General features: G+C 37.6%; 2 protein-coding genes across 5 annotated transcripts; both read right to left on the reverse strand.

Annotated features, from left to right (window-relative positions):
* Nucleotides 1-8,933: 8,933 nt before the first annotated feature.
* On the reverse strand, nucleotides 8,934-11,880 carry LOC126586966 (plastidial pyruvate kinase 1, chloroplastic-like). Of its 4 annotated transcripts, none has more exons than XR_007610941.1 (5): nucleotides 11,619-11,880; nucleotides 11,276-11,510; nucleotides 10,602-10,912; nucleotides 9,468-9,847; nucleotides 8,934-9,316 (listed from the first exon to the last, which is right to left on the reverse strand). XR_007610941.1 is itself a non-coding variant. In XM_050251925.1 (5 exons), exons 2-5 carry the CDS (start codon nucleotides 11,463-11,465, stop codon nucleotides 9,610-9,612), a joined length of 636 nt encoding a protein of 211 aa, XP_050107882.1. In that variant the 5' UTR covers nucleotides 11,466-11,510; nucleotides 11,619-11,879; the 3' UTR covers nucleotides 9,422-9,609. The 4 variants fall into 4 exon arrangements, 3 of the variants coding, with proteins under 3 accessions (XP_050107883.1, XP_050107882.1, XP_050107881.1); XM_050251925.1 differs by lacking the exon at nucleotides 8,934-9,316 and having other exon boundaries at nucleotides 9,422-9,617; nucleotides 9,721-9,847; nucleotides 11,619-11,879; XM_050251926.1 differs by lacking the exon at nucleotides 9,468-9,847 and having other exon boundaries at nucleotides 11,619-11,879.
* A 356-nt stretch (nucleotides 11,881-12,236) lies between these two features.
* LOC126586969 (uncharacterized) lies at nucleotides 12,237-13,252 on the reverse strand. Its single transcript, XM_050251933.1, has 2 exons — nucleotides 13,119-13,252; nucleotides 12,237-13,021 (listed from the first exon to the last, which is right to left on the reverse strand). The coding sequence occupies exons 1-2, from the start codon at nucleotides 13,215-13,217 to the stop codon at nucleotides 12,485-12,487; spliced, it is 636 nt and encodes a 211-aa protein (XP_050107890.1). The 5' UTR covers nucleotides 13,218-13,252; the 3' UTR covers nucleotides 12,237-12,484.
* Nucleotides 13,253-17,813: the final 4,561 nt, after the last annotated feature.

A 17,813-nucleotide genomic window follows, 5' to 3' on the forward strand; every position in this document is an offset into this window, starting at 1 on the left:
TGTTAAACGATACATGAGTTCACCTCGCACCACCCACATGATTGTTGCCAGCAGATTCTTTGGTTTATCAAGGGCTACCTTGATTTCAGCATCACTTTGCACCATCCTTCTTTCACATCCTTGTCCGCCTACCTCGATGGATTGGACGGGTTGTCTAGACAGTCGGCATTCTACCTCCATCTAACTTGTCTACCTTGGCTCTAATCTTATAGCCTGGTATTCCAAGAAATAGGCAACCGTATTTAGGTCTAGTGCCGAGTATATTTTATTTTCTCATGTTTGTGCTAAAGTCGACATGGCTTTGTTTTCTTTTTGGGAAGCTTGGTGTTCTTGTACATTCTTTTTTTCTTTCTTAAATTATGATAATTTGGGTGCCACCTATTTAGCTGTTAATCCCGTTCATCATGCTCGTTTGCGCCTTATTGAACTTAATTGTTACTTTTGGCGTGAAAAGGTGGCTCTTGGAAGTTATCAGATTTGCTATATTTTGTATACTGATCATTTTGCTGATCTCCTCACCAAGCCTTTTCTCAAGACCCGCCATTAGTTACTTAGCTCCAAACTTGTTCGATCAGACTCGTCCAGTTAACTCTGGATTCTTCTCCATCATTATTGTTAATTATATAGTATGTAAGTGATATTTGTAATTAGTGTATGATTTCTACCTTAATATTAATGCATGCAATTATCTAACCATTAATACAAGGAGTCATATTTCTACATACATAACCCACACTACTCCTTTATAAAAGAAAAATGATCTTGACGTGGGAAACAAATTGTATCATGTTGAAATAATATGTATAGGAGACACGAGAAAAAGTAGCATCAAATAATTGGATAAAGATAAGTGACGGATACTTGGAAGAGACGTTCCTATACTTTTTTAACAATGAAAGAAACGTATCACTAAAGAAATAGTTTGTTGAATATTTATTATTGTCTCAAAAATTGAAGAGTGGATAAATAAGACACCTACAATTATTGAGTAAGATGATGCAACTGTAATATTGTTAGAGTATATAGCCAAATAGATATGGCAGTTAGGATTGTTGCTAAGTGTTAGATTTAGGTAATCTTCTATATAACTGTATCATTGTAACCATTGAATCAATCAAGAAAATACAAATGAAATTCACACATTCTCTCTCTCTATCTCTCTATAAACATTCTCTGTTTTCTTCTTCTTCTTCCTTTGCGACCTCTCTATTCTCTTTCTGCATATTGCTTAACATGGTATCAATCACCCAAATAGCTTCGACCGCTTCTTTGATTTTGGTTTTCTGTGCTTCCGCTTCATCTCTCATCTCTCTGTGATTTTCTGGGCGTTTCTCTTCCTTCCTAGGTCCTTCACTTCGGTTGGCTGGTTCTTGCACACCAAGTGTTTGGTTTTATTCCTCAGTGAAAATTCTTCACAATGGTTACTGCTTCTCAACTGCAAATCTTGCAGTCTCCGATTTCTGGGTTGATTTCTTCTGTCTCATCCTCTGTGTCGGTTAAGTTGGGTGCTTCCAATTATCTTCAATGGCATTTTCAGATGCAATTGCTACTCGAAGGTTATGGGATCATGAATTTTGTGGATGGTTCGAGTTTATGTCCTCCTCAATTCTCGTTTACCTCTTCTAGTGATTCTGACATTTCATTACTGGATATAATTCAAGAGTTGAGTCTGATGATTACAAAGTATGGAAGATGCATGATAGGGCACTTATGCATCTCATTACTGCAACCCTATCCTCTTCTGCAATTTCTTGTGCTATTGGTAGCACAAGTGCACGGGATTTATGGGTTAGGCTTCAAGATCAATTCTCTGTCGTGAGTAGGATTGCAATCTTTCAAATGAAATCAAATCTTTATACCATCAAGAAAGGCACTGATTCTATGACTCAGTACCTGTAAAGAATCAAGGAAGCAAGAGTTTTTCTTGCTGCTGCTGGAGTCACATTTGCAGACGAGGACATTGTTATTCTTGCTCTTAATGGCTTGCCATCTGAGTACAACACCTTTAGATGTGTGATCCGTGGTAGAGAAAATGTTATTTCTTTCAAAGATTTTCGATTCCAATTGCTTGTAGAGGAAGTTCTTGTTCAAAACAATTCCTCAATACCATTCCTCTCTACTATGGTGGCACAGGATCAAGGACAGGGTTCCAAAGTCTCAATACCTGCCAATTATGGTCATGGATCATCTGCGTCAAATGGCTCTACGCAAAATCTGGGTTTTCAAGGCAATGATCATTCTAGTTTATATGCCAGTTCTGGATGCAATGAAGGCACTGGACATAATCAATTCTTTTACTCAAAATCAAAGGACACATGCAAGTTTCAGTATAATCAAGGCCAAAGGTATTCTAATCCTAAACATGTTGTACATGATTTCACTTCACAGTTTAACAATGGAGCTTCTTATTCTACAATCACTTGCCAATTGTGTGCTAAACAAGGTCATAATGCAGCTAATTGTATTTACAGAATCACTGATTCACCTGAGCCATGTCAAATCTGTAATAGAAGGAACCATAGTGCTGTCCCTTGCTTGTACAGAAATATGACCTATTCATTTACACCTCCATCTCCATATCCTAGTTCTCTACCACCTGAAATCACCACACATCAAATTTGTTCACAGAATGATCATTTTGATGCTGATTGTCTCTCAGCTTCTAGTAATGTAGTTGTGGGATTTGTTGGATATCCAAATGTGGGAAACAGCTTATCTGAGTAGCATAAATCAGACTTCTCTGAGTGTAGATGATGAAGGTAAAGACGAGCTAGAGCTTGATCAGGTCCTCGAAGACTTCAATTCATTTGATTTAGCTAATGGGCTGGCTACCACGAAGAAAGTCACTGTCAGACAGCCCCATGCGCCCCATAAACAACACAAACATCATGAACCTCTTTTACAGAGCAATTCTAATGTTGAAATTCATACAGCTTATGATTGCGAGTCTGGTTTTCTTTCTCACTTCATTGTTTTAGAAGATGACATGTGTTTAGATGATGCAGAAAAACAAGTTTTGGAATGCATTGATAAGGAAAGCGCAGACTCTCAGTTGATTTCAGTGGGTTTACAGTTGTGTATTCAAGTGATATTTCCAGTTCTTAACTCTGACAACAAGGCGAAAATTGGTGTTCATACTCAAACTGTTGTACATGAGTTCCGAGGATTTTATGTACTTCGGTTATGCAAAAGTGGAAGTATATTTGATATTCAATTAGGCTACCATATGAGAATTTCTGATAAGGGTGGGGGCACCAAGTCTACACTGATTTGGTTACTATGGTATACACAGTATAATGGTAAAATACAAGGATTGTTCAACCACAAGCTTCAAGAAGGATCCCACTTGATCAGGTCTGGAGATGATACATGGGAAAACTTGGAATATTTTGCTCTAGCTATTACAATTGTAGTTATTGCTGTTCCAAAAGGTTTGCTTTTGGCTATGACATTGAGTCTTGCTTTTGCCATTAAGAATATAGCCAAATAGATAAGGCACTAGTCAGGCATTTGGCATTATCAGCAGTGAAGAGATACTCTACTCTCTAATTGAAACAATCTCATGCTTGAACCACCATGAGCTTGCGGGGGGATGTTAGAGTATATAGCCAAATAGATATGGCAGTTAGGATTGTTGCTAAGTGTTAGATTCAGGTAATCTTCTATATAACTGTATCATTGTAACCATTGAATCAATCAAGAAAATACAAATGAAATTCATACATTCTCTCTCTCTCTCTCTCTCTCTCTCTCTCTCTCTCTATAAACCTTCTCTGTTTTCTTCTTCTTTTTCCTCTGCGACCTCTATATTCTCTTTTTGCATATTGCTTAACAAATATCACAGTCACACCTACAATGATTTGTTTAATCTTATATAGTTTTCTACTCATTAGAAGTCTTGGTAGATCAATCTTAAAAGATAGTTTTTATTTTCAAAAGCATGCATAATTGAGGCTCCAAGTATATTTGTTTAAGTAAAGGCAAGACGTTGCCACCTACCAAGAATTTCATGTTATTGGCCTGAAGCCCAAAAGAAACGGATCTGCTAAAAAAATGCTCTCTCAGGTCTGAAGTTTGTAGGTTCTCAATTACTTGAAAAGGCAAACTAGAAGCCAACAGGTGAGAGAATTATGTATCGTTTTCTTTTGGAAGTTTATAGTCACATGATTTGATCTTACACGCCACAGATGCCGTGGATTTTGTTATATATTGTGGTCCTATAATCCCTTTCATTTTTAATGAAAATGGAAAATGAGGTCTGAATCTAGATTTTGCTTTGAAGTCACTCAATCATACAGGTGAGTGTGTGTGTGTGTGTATGGGTCCTTTATTTAAAGGGACCTCCATTTTTTGAAAAAATTAGAATTAGTTGTGGAAGCCACTCTATATCGAATTTCAATGATGCGAACCACCTATTTTTTAAGTTGCACTTGATGCGGAATATATAAGCACACAAATTAAACCTTCTTTTTATCAATTGTAGCAAAGTATGTAAGTAGGGATCGTTCTAGGCCGGGGATTAGGAGGGATTGCTAAAACACTTAAAACTGACTCAAAAACGTAAAACAAAGTTTAAAACACTAAACTAGACTCAAAGAAAGCAAAACTAAACTATAAAACACTAAAACAACTCAAAAGACTCAAAACAGCCCAAAAACACTCAAATCTGCCTAAAAACACAAACTGGGCAGATTTGGACTCTAAACACAATTTTGGACGAATTTTTGGGTTTTCTTGACTCAAAACTCTTAAAAACACAATCTAAAACATATTCTAACTAGTTAGACACTCTAAAGTAAAAGGGGGGGGGGGTTTGGTTTTGGACGAAATTGAAGTAAAATAAAACAAGAAAAACTTAAACAGATTTTAACGAAATTTGGTGAATTAGATGGATGATGGGCTAGCTAGGAGGTTCTTCTCCACACATGTCACACTTGCATACAAAACGATTTCCAATTGCTTTCAATAAATTATGAATTCTCAACGCCCCAGATTAACCGTGAATTGCACTAATTAACCCTCAGATTTTCCTAAAGTTATTGAATTGGATGATTGCAAATGACAACCCAAAGCATTCCCCACAAGTTCCTTACATGAATTGCATAATAGAGATACAAGCAAGAATCATTAAGTTCTATGAAAATCATAAGAATTGACGAGGCACTTGTTACTATGAGTTGCATGAAACTTATGCCAAGAATTTACTTAACGCGATTGTGATTAGCAACCTTTACTACTCATGAATATAAGTTCATAACAATTAGGTGAAACTCCCTTATACCCTAGCATCAGATTTATGCATGAAAATTAAGCGTGCACTCTCAACCAACACACACAAATCAGTTTTAATTCATATAGATAACCAAATTGAATTCACAACTTATGAAACGCAACTGAAAGTAATCAAATTATATAGCAAGCATGAACATGGTTTCGAATCCCCCCCTAGCCAAGGGGGGTTTAGTTCCTCATACGCACAAAGCAAAGATAAATAAATTTAGACATTGAAATCCAAAGAAAGAGAACACCTAGACGCTCCAACTTGGACAGCAGGTGCATCCACGAAGTCCCCCTTCCTACTTGCTGCGGCACAAAGCTTGGGGACAGGTTTTTGGGGTTATGAATGGTGTAGAATGGATGGGGGATGATATGGTAGTGTTTAGGATGGATGGAAGGTGCGGCAAAGAACAAGGATGTGTTTCTGGTGTGAATGATGAATTATGAAGGGTAGTCTTTTGGCCAAGGCTAAAAATTAAGTATATATAGGCACATAAAACCCTAGGGAAATCAGGTTAGGACTTGGACTTAGCAAAAAATAAGGATTAGGGCCCAAGAAATCAGAATCCAAAGGAGAAAAGGGCTAAGGGGTGCGGCTGATATGATAAGGCTTCTAGAAAGCCTTGCAAGGCAAGGAAAAAGGGTTCTAGAATGGCTTAGGTGCGGCAATGATAGGGAAGTGCTCTAGAACCTTCCTTTGTGTCCAAAAATGCTTAGGTAACTTTCAATGTTGCTGAAACTTAAGGCCATTTAGGTTTAGGAAAGATCAACCCAAAATAGGAAACTTTAGGCTTAACTTTCCTACTTCAAGTAGGAAACCTTATTTGAGTAGTAATCCTCATTCTTTTAGGAATCCATCTTTAACTAGGAATCCATCTTTAACTAGGACTCCTCCGTTGATTAGGAATCCTTCTTCAATTAGGACTCCTTCGTTGATTAGGAATCCTTCTTCAATTATGTCCATTCCTTTCGTTCCAAGCATGTGATATCACTTCCAAGCTCAATTGTGCTCCAAAATGCACTACTTTGCATACTTTGCCCTTAAAACCTGAAAACACAAGAAAATGACTTAAAAGACTAACTTAACTAAGAAAACACAACGTAAATGCACAAGAACAAGCTCACTAAGTCGCATAAATATGCTCCTATCAGCACTTCCTAGATCATTCTTGTAAAATATTAGCCAAATTGAAAATGTTTGAGACATGTAATTGAGTTCAAAGAAATTAACAAACATTATGTTCTAAGAAACATTGAAATTTCATCAATGCCAATAAAATGAGTAAATGGTTTTAGATTGAATTGATTATTTGGAAAGATGATTTATGAATGAATAATTTAAAAATAGATTGTTCGGATTATTGAAGTTCGATGTGGAGTGAATCTCACAATTAATCCCAATTTTTTGAAAAGAAATGAGAATTCCTTTCCTTAGAGAATATTACAACTGTTAACTTGCTTATGAAATGAATATTACACATTTGCTATATCATTTGGGGGAGTATTTTTTTTATTATTGGTAACTAGTGAACTGAGTTTGTTGTCACTTACTTTTGAATTTGATATTGAAAATAAAAATATATATGGGTGCGATTTAACCTTAAATCTTGAAATAAAATCCACAGATAAATGATCACACATATTTTAAGTTAATGTAAAATATTATGAAACGAGTGTAAATAAGTTTTTCTTTATCGGTAGATGTGTTTATTGATTATTATTATTATTATTATTAATTTTTTATTTTTGGATGTCAAGATGTGCTTATTGATTACAGCACTTGGCCTTCTGTAGCAGTCCGCAGCTAGAAACCATTTCTGAGAACAATCAAAGTAGATTATGCATGTTATATTGGTCGGCTGGAGGACATATAAACCATTTCCTAGAACAGATATAGTGTTGTAATCATTTCGAGTAGGGATTATGCTAAAGAGATTAAAATTTTAAACTAATAATGTGGTTTTTTTTAAATTTTTTTGAAAAAACAATGTTATCTACATTAAAGGGGAAGGGAATAATGTCGTTGTTGATGATTTAATTATACTTAAGTGTTGATTAAAGTTCTTATTTTTTAAGAAAAACTAACAAAAAGTTCAAAAAAACTTAAGTTTTAATGAAAAATGACAAATAAAGGTGTAGTGAATAGTATCAGGGAAAGGTAAAAATGTGATTTTTAGTTAAAAGTGAACAGTACCGAGAATGTTTCGTTAAAACTCCCTATTTTCTATTGATGACAAATCATTTGGTGTGCAAATTTGTTTTAAAATTTAGTCTTCCTAGCATTATACACTAGTACAAAAAACAGTATGCGCAACGCAGGTACCGTTGTCGTGCAAAGTCAAAAAGCGTTGCCTGAAAATTAGCCCAACAAAACCTTCGTCGTGCATCAACCGTCGTGCAAGGGCAGTGAAAGCAGTTTTGTGCTACGCGATCTGTGTGTCGCACAAAGTTTTGGCGCCAAATCAAGACTTTTATTGCTTTTTCCCAACATTGTGTGACAAAGGTGTATGTTCGTTGCGTAAAACTGTTTTGCGCGACGAAGGTTGGGGTCGCGCAAAACTGTTTTGCATGATGCCAGCTTTCATCGCGTAAAGTTCCATTGTGCAAAATGTCTTTGCGTGACGTTTTGTTGTCACCGTTGCGCAAACATACTTTGTGCGATTTGTCGCGCAAGTATGTTTTTGTACTAATGATAAAAAATAAGCACGTTAATCAATATTTAAGTAATAATTCAATTATCAATAACTATATTATTTTAAAAAATAATTAGTATCCCTGATATTACACATTATTATATCATAATGTGACTGAAAAAAATAAAATTCAAGTAGGACTGACAATTGCCTCTTTTCCAACTTTTCTACTTAGAAAAAAATTACAAATTGTATATTATATGAGGCCTCATCCACCGCAAACATTGTCTTCATAACTTTCTTAAGAAATGTGAGTTCTTTGATGTTGATAGGGATGCGTTATTTGTAGAATTGAAACTTTTCAGAGAGGATTTGCTTAAAGAAATGAAAAGATTTATTGACGCACTAAACTACTTGAAGAAAATGCGTTGTTTCTCGACTGTAAGCATTGCATGCAGAATTTTGTTAATTATAGTTATCGTTGCGTATGTGGAAATGAGTTTCTCAAAGTTAAAAAAATATTAAAATCATACTTGTGATCAACCAGCTTGAAAGGTTAAATGAGCTTGCTTTGATATTAACTGAAAGTGGCTTTTTAGACAAGATTAATTATGAAGGTTTAATTGGTGATTTTGTGGCAAAGAAAGTAAAAAGAACCATCCTTAAGTGAAACTTCAATGCTTTAACTTTTAAGCTTTTGTTCATTTGATTTCTCAAGATTGAACTGATTGTTGATTATATTGTAAATATAGTTATTTTGGTGGTTTTTTTTTTCATTTAATATATCTGGTAACTGATAATAAGTGTGAGCGTAAAAGTGTGTTTCAGTTTTAGTCATTGTTTTTTATCATTAATACTTATTCAATTTTTTCGGAAGACTGTCTGAAGAGGTATACGACCTTCTTCTAATTTCTCTACTTTGGTGCAGAAAAGTTTTTCTCCATTTCAAGTGCTTTTTCAGTATTTCACTAATATAATTTCTTATGTATCAGACAGTCGGACAATCGATCGTGTCCTATCATGTGAAATCTGCAAAATGATTAAGCTTTGAATTAACTTTACTATCCCAATTTGTAGAAACAAAATGGTAATTAAAATAAGACGAATACAGCACAGAGCTTTTGTCTGCTAAGTGCCTTCACCATCCATGGAAGCGAATGCTAACCCCGGGCTATGTATGATAACACCCAAAACAGACCCAGAAATATCCATAAAATACTTAAAAACAAATTCGCTTAGGCCGCCATTGTTGAAGTACTTAAGCTCTCCTTCTCAAGTTCTTCACACCAGGCAGTACGGCAATGACCTGAGATCCTTCAGCTCCTTCTCAAATGAATACATCGATCTCAGTCATGAAACGGAGCGCTTGTATTTGTAATATGGGCAAGTTGGTTAATGTTGATGACCTGAGATCAATGTAATAAAAGGAAAATGAAATGCATAGAACGATATGGAGAATATTAGCATGAATTCTGCGCAAAGCGCCACGGATAAATCGAGAAATACATAGATTAGCATAAAGGAATTGAGATTTTATTTTTATTGAATATATATTACGTTTCTTCAGGGTTTAGACTTAGAGCCTTTTGTATAGCAACAAAAGATGACATAAACGAGTCTATCACACAACAGTGTTTTGTCTGCTCAACTCTTCCACACTATCCTTGAAGCAAATCGGATGCGATGACAGTCAAATTGTCTAGAAACCTTCAAAAAAAAGAAAACGACAATAAACTTTCGGCCAAAAACAATAAAATTTCAATGATCCAGCGGTTCTTCGAGGGGTTAGGGTCCTTGTCAAGCTTCTTACTGGACACAGACATGCCAGCAACCTTTGTGAAGGCCTCACCACACTTAGCAGCAAGGTGAGCGATTTGAGAGGCAAGAAATGGGACATGCCCATTTCTAAGCTGGCCAGCGTGGCTGATGACGATGACCTGAGATCGAAGTAAAGGGAAAAATGAAATGTACGTAGATTATTTTAGAGGAATTAAATTTCGATTTCATGTGGTGTTATGGTGAAGGAGATGGGCATCATCTTGGATGGTGGGAAATACGTGAACAATTATTTGGATTCTTACATGTTAGAAGTCATCTCTCATTGGGAACGGAAAAACAGGGAAAAAAAAATATAAGCGGACATACATCTACTGTCAAATTGTTATTAGGGTATGAGGAGGAATGGCTCCATGTAAGGAGCCGAGCATATTTCATATGGCAGGAGGAGGCGTGTTGGGAAAAGGAGGAGTAAAAGCAAAGGTGGAATTTTACTTTCCCTAAATTGAGTTCAGTTGAGGAAAGATACACAACTTAAGGTGTTATTGGAATGCGGACACATATCAGGCGTTTGATTGATGAACTAGGACTGGATTGGGCTATTTATTACCAATCTCATCATGGACCAAACATGGAGTTAGTCAACAACGGAATAAGCTGGGATTAAAAGTTTCCTATGTGGGCTTATTTTAGGCCATTTAAAACAAGGGGTCTAAATGGAATCAACCTAACCCAAGGCTATACTTACATTTAGTCCAAGCCAAGACAATTCTATGTATCAAACATTCCGTTCCAGTACTTCCATGGACTCTAAGATTCCAGTACTATGTTTTGTTTAGTACTTGTGAAGATTGTTTGTGGTTATACATTACCATGAACGAAAAAGAAGTTTTCCTCCTAAGCAATGGTCTTCACCTGGATTGATTGGGATGCCATTGGAGTAACGCGGGAAGGAGGGACATCCGAGACCACCAAGACCCAATCTCCTTCTTTCACCAATCCTTTTGATTTTATGAGATGGATGGTGCTTGAGATGTTAGACTCCATATCATCCGATAGATTGGCAAGAAGAGGGATCACTCCCCACTGCAAATTAAGAGCCATACGGGTGCTTTCATCATTTGTGAAAGCAAATACGGGAGGGTTTGGTCTGTTTCGTGACAAGAGCGATGCCATGTGCCCGTGCTTGGTGTACACAAAGATTGCATCCACAGCAAGGTTGTTAGCTGCACATACAGAAAACGTTGACTAATTGTAACTTATGTGCACAAATACATAATATTTAGACTCTGAAAATTCTTCCTTGATTGGTTTCTACTTTCATAGATTCAAAAAAGTGAACATCATTTGTATTTTTTTCAATATCATGCCCTTATTATTTCTCGGATTCAACAATCAATTACCGATACAATTCTGACAAGTTGGTACGAAGTTTTTAACGTTTTAATAACGTAAACCAGCATAGCAGAAAATTCAATGTTCTTCAGCAGGACTATTAATTTATTATAAATCAAAGTCGCTCGTTAGTTGGCTTTCACAAGAGATTTAAATTTAGGAAAAAAGATGATGTGGAAGAAAAGTGAAAGTACCCATTTCAACAGCAGAATTGCATATCTGCTCAGCAATGCGGTCAGGCAACAAGACTCCTAGTTGGCGCTGAAGGAGAGAACCTTGCCGGTTTTCCACATGACTCCATGTTTCCATTCTACTGCTGGTCGTTTGAAGGACAGAAAGAGCCTTCTCTCCAAATAATCCAATTGCGGATTCCCCAGCTAACATCAACGCGTCTGCATATTGTCAAACAGCTTCAGAAACATCTGCAACCTTTTGAGAAAGTAACCATTATAATGTGATTAATTCTCTCTTGCGGCTCCCCATGCAACAACAATAATCATCATAATTACGGTAGTTCTAGGAGCACCCTAATCGTACCTCAGCACGCGTTGGAGTTGGATACTCGATCATTGACTCAAGAAACTGAGAAGCTACAATTACTGGCTTGTTTAGCCGCCTGCAGAGATTGGTTATTTCTTCTTGGACTGTTGGAATCTGTTCAAGTGGGACCTCAACTCCAAGGTCAACTCGCGCAATCATAATTCCATCCGAAGCCTCTACGATTTCTTCCAAATTCTGAAGGGATTCCAAGCTCTCAATCTTAGCCAAAACTCTTAGGGTGCGTTTGTTGCGCTGGACTGTCTCGGACTGGACTAGCTGCCGGGACTAAGCTGGACTGGCTTAGACTGGACTAAGCTGGACTAACTTAGTGAAGCGTTTGGTGCAGTCTCGGACTAAGAAGCAGGATAAGAAAAACAGTACTGTTCACCAGATTTGTGTTTGCTTAGACTAGGACTACAAATTTTTGCCATTGTGTAATAGAGTAATGCTACAAATCTCATGATATGAGTTAATTGGAGCATATTTTTGCCATGTATATTATGAATCTTAAAAAAAATTGACAATTGTTTTGTTTCTATTACCTGCTAATAGAATTGGGTTTAATTTGCAAATGTAGCTTGATTTAAACTCTATCACCCAACAGAAGAAAAATCATAGTGGCCAATACATGCAACTTCAACAAATACAAGTACATAAGATCTCCATAATTTAGAAAATCCTAGTTAACATTAGTTAACATTAGCCAAAATAGATCTCCATAATTTACAAAATGGCTAGTTAACATAAGCCAAAATACTAGTGCAAAGCTAAGTTATAAGTCATAACATAAGATTGTATGATTAATAAAATACATCCATGTTAACGTTAATAAAATACATCCATGTTAACATTAGCCAAAATCCTCATCCGCTTGCGTTGTCGCTTAAAAGCCTTTGGACGAACACTTTCTTGAGTTCCGGTTTGATTGCCCTGAACACTCCGACATTTTTTGGTTTATCCAAAATAAGAGACAATGCATCAATTTGATCCATAGGAGAGAGACCCATTGCTTCAAGTTCATTAGCTATGTCAGTATGATCTGCAGTACCTTGAACTAAAGCTTCAGTTACCATTTGCATCCTCTTCCCACTTTCAACATAAAAATCTTTCAGTCCACTGATAATTGCCTCAGTTCCATCACTTGAACTTCCCACAGCTCTTTTCCTCTTTCTTTGGCTATTTTCAGATGGGGTGCTTTGTTGGCTTTGTTGGTTCATTGAAGAAACAAAATTTTCACCTCCAATATCACTTTCACCAACATGATCATGACTTTGTTCCTCCACCATTTGAGCAGGGGTTTCGGCTACATTACCCGTAGCCCGATCTTTTCCAAATATATATGCAAATCTATCAAACAGTGGAAAATGTTTGCTTCTCCATCCATCGGCTTCTTTATTTCTCTAAGATTATATCAACATAGCAAAACTAAAATTTAGCATGCGTAACAAATATAGCAGCAATAATATAACTAATGCATAAATAAAATAGGATATGAACCTGCACATAAGTTTGCCATGCGTCATCACTGTCAACTTCAACGCACTTTTTGACATCATTCCATGCAAATCCACTTGTGTTTATCATGTCAACGACCATACTATATGTTTTTTTCCATTTCTTAAACTTGGACTTAATATGTGGATTTGCCTTTATATTTGAATGAGGACATAAAACATTGACAGCTTTTGCTATTTCAACCAAAGTACCTTGTTTGAAAGCACCGGTGTCACACCGTTGCTTCCGAGCAACAAAATCCTCAAGAACTCCTAGTAATACTTCTTCCTCAAATGCTTCTCATTTACGCCTTCTTCCTTTTGGCTCTTGAGTAGCATTCAAAAAATTTTCGTTATCCATACCTAAACAAAAAATATTTTAATGAAGGAAAATACCATACAAATAATCAATTTGCATAATATCCAATCAACTTGCATAATATCCAATTAATTTGCATACCATCCAATCATTGTGCTAATATCTAACAAATGCATGATAAAAAGGAATACTAAAATAAAATGTTATCATTAACACATATAGCTAGTTCGGTTGCTGGTTCCTAATTGCTCTCCACTCATTATACATTTTCTGAGCCATATCATTCCTCATTGCAGTCCACTGGTCCGATGTTTGAACACTACCAACATATTCACCTTCTTCTGTATTTTGTCCATCTTCTATTATTGGCAAATTCTCCATTGGATCTACAGACATCTCTTGCCTAATAAGATTGTGTAGTAGGCAATAAGCGGTAATTATTCGACCTTGTGTCCTTATCGGATAGAAAGATGGACTCCTTAGTATCGACCACCTTCCTTTTAGCAAGCCAAAACAGCGTTCAATTACATTCCTTGCCTTAGAATGCTTCATGTTAAAATATTCTTCCTTATTAGAAGGTGTTCGTCCCTCCCATTCAGATAAATGATAAGGTATTCCTCTATAAGGTGCAAGGAATCCTTCACCATTTGTATAACCACCATCTACAAGGTAATAATAACCTAATGAAAAAAATAAAAATAGACCTTATTAGTGTTTTGTAGTTGACAAACAGAACTAAACCTAACTTACAAAGTTGAGACTAAGTAATAGTCTTACCCGCTGGTACCTTAAAACCATTAGGCCTACTAATTGCATCATGTAGCACTCTAGAGTCTGATGCGGAACCCTCCCACCCCGGAAACACATATATGAACTGCATATCTCCTGAACACACACCTAACACATTAGTTGCGACTCGACCCTTTCTTGTTCGGTATCTTGGTTTGTCAATTTCAGGTACATGCACATCAATGTGTGTTCCATCCAATGCTCCCAAGCAATTCTTAAAAATAAAAAATAAAAAAGTTGTTGTTAATTTATACAAAGGGAATGAAGAGTTAAAACTTAGGGAAAATGAAAAAAAATTCTCATCATACCTTAAAACATCGCCACTTAGGATCTGTAGAATCAATAGGCACAGGCTGGGGGACTTTTAGTATGATACCTTGTAATCGCAAAATTCCTTGCAATACGCTATTGAAATACCTACTTATAGTCTCTCCCGACCTATAAAATCTACCGCCAACACTACGATTCTTAGTATGATGTGCTAATATTTGTAAAGTCATACACACATGTTCCTCTACAGACACCAAACCATCAGTTTTTACCCTCCCATCTTGACGAAGTAAGTCGCATAATATGCCAAAAGTCCTTCTATCAATTCTCAATTCGTTGACACATTCAGTATCAGTATTCCCTATTATACCATTCAGATAACACAAACTAATCTCTCGTCTAATAAGTGAATGGTTAGTCAATGTGGGTCGTTCAACATGTCTCTGTTTGCCACGTAGCATCATCACCACAAGAATCGTACAAATACAAATTGTCTCCAAATAAGACATCTCTAACAATAAGATCAATAAAAGTTTCCTTCGATCCATATCTATCCAAACAAAAAAAAAAACAAAAAACAAATTAAGGACATCTATAAACATCTATAAACATGTGTCTAAGAACACTAGTATGAGGATTGCTGTCATTGCTAGGCATTGCATGTGAAGAGGGAAATTAAAGGACACCTTTAATGCAGTAGCCTTAGCCTTAGCCTTAGCCTTAGCCTTCTGTTTATGCTCCTCTTCTCTGCAACCAACAACCACAAAAAATTGCAATTCAGCATCAACCCCACACAATACAAAACATTCACATTGTAATATCATGGTTATAAACCAAGTACATACACACACACTCATGGACAAATGTGCAAAATACACATACATACTCACACTAACACACACACGGACATACACACTCTCACACACTGACAAAGACTCACACACACCCTGCATACATACATACACACACACACACACACACTGCACACACACACACACTGCATACACACTCACACACACACTGCACACACACACACACACACTGCATACACACACACACTGCACACACACACACACTGCGCACACACACACACTGCATACACACTCACACACACACTGCACACACACACACACACTGCACACACACTGCGCACACACACACACACTGCACACACACACACACACTGCGCACACACACACACACACACACACACTGCATACATACTGCATACATACACACACACACTGCATACATACTGTGTTTTTATACTCTGTTTTTATACTCACACACACACACACACACTCACTGCATACACACACACTGCACACACACTCACACTCACACACACTCACACTCACACTTACACTCACACTCACTCACACTCACACTCACTCACACTCACACATACACACACACTGCACACATACTGCATACATACACACACACACACACACTGCACACACACTCACACTCACACTCACTCACACTTACACTGACTCACACTCACACATACACACACACTGCACACATACTGCATACATACACACACACACACTGCATACACACACACACTGCACACACACTCACACTCACACACACTCACACTCACACTTACACTCACACTCACCCACAAACACAGTCACACAAACACACACACGGGGACAGAATGCAACACACTAACACACACACACTGCATACATACACACACACTGCACACACACACACACACTGCATACATACTGCATACATACACACACACACTGCATACACACTCACACACACTGCACACACACACACACTGCATACATACACACACACTGCATACATACTGCATACATACACACACACACACTACACACACACACACACTGCATACATACACACACACACACACACTGCACACACACACACACACACTGCATACATACTGCATACATACACACACACACACACACTGCACACACACACACACACTGCATACATACACACACACACACTGCACACACACACACTGCATACATACACACACACACACACACACTGCACACACACACACACACTGCATACATACTGCATACATACACACACACACACTGCATACACACTCACACACACACTGCACACACACACACACACACTGCATACATACACACACACTGCATACATACTGCATACATACACACACACACACACTGCACACACACACACTGCATACATACACACACACACACTGCACACACACACACACACACACACACACACACACTGCATACATACTGCATACATACACACACACACACTGCATACACACTCACACACACACTGAACACACACACACACACACTGCACACACACACACACACATTGCATACACACACACACACTGCACACACACTCACACTCACACACACTCACACTCACACTTACACTCACACTCACACACAAACACAGTCACACACACACACACACGGGGACAGAGTGCAACACACTCTTACCCTCACACACACACTCTGTTTTTATACTCACACACACACACACACACACACACACACTGCATACATACTCACACACACACACACTGCACACACACACACACACACTGCATACATACTGCATACATACACACACACACACTGCATACATACACACACACTGCACACACACACATTTTACACACACAACTCACACACAGGTTACACACACAACTCACACACACACACTGCAAATAACACAGGTTACACACACACACACACGGATAGATTACACACACATTTTACACACACAACTCACACACACACACAGATATTACACAGGTTACACACAGATTACACACACACACACACACACAAACACACTCACACACACACAAACACACAGACAAATTACACACGGTACACACAAACACACACACAGAGAGCACACACCTGAGACTAATCTCAATTTCATCTTATGAAAACCCCAAATTCTAATCTCAATTTCACCTAAATATCAAAACCCTAATTTGTTCAATTGCAAATCCACTTGTATATTATGAATTTCTCAAACCCAAAACAACAAAATCAAATAAACCTCAGTTAATATCACAAACAAATCCACACAAATCGACGAAAAAAATCCAAGATTCGAAGCTTACCAACTTGAGGCAGATGACAGCGACCAGATGCAAGGACGACGATGAGCGTGAGGACGATGTCGGAGCACGGCAAGGACGACGACGAGGGCAGACGCAGAGATGAGGACGATGTGGGATGTGAGATGTGGGAAGACGCGGTTTCTCTGGCTTACGAGTCCGCCCGAAATTGGGATCCCTTGTGAAGAACG

The sequence above is a fragment of the Malus sylvestris genome, chromosome 10, assembly GCF_916048215.2.
Source record: "Malus sylvestris chromosome 10, drMalSylv7.2, whole genome shotgun sequence".
Classification (NCBI taxonomy): Eukaryota; Viridiplantae; Streptophyta; class Magnoliopsida; order Rosales; family Rosaceae; genus Malus; species Malus sylvestris.

Excerpts from the sequence above, each read along its gene's own strand:
- LOC126586966 (XM_050251924.1), bottom strand. The coding sequence starts at position 11,465 with ATGTTAGCTGGGGAATCCGCAATTGGATTATTTGGAGAGAAGGCTCTT. Across the intron at positions 10,913-11,275 it reads CAATTCTGCTGTTGAAATGG|CTAACAACCTTGCTGTGGAT; the intron begins GTACTTTCACTT and ends CTGTATGTGCAG. Across the intron at positions 9,848-10,601 it reads TGGCATCCCAATCAATCCAG|GTCATCGTCATCAGCCACGC; the intron begins GTGAAGACCATT and ends CTTCGATCTCAG.
- LOC126586969 (XM_050251933.1), bottom strand. The coding sequence starts at position 13,217 with ATGGTCGTTGACATGATAAACACAAGTGGATTTGCATGGAATGATGTC. Across the intron at positions 13,022-13,118 it reads CATGGCAAACTTATGTGCAG|AGAAATAAAGAAGCCGATGG; the intron begins GTTCATATCCTA and ends ATATAATCTTAG.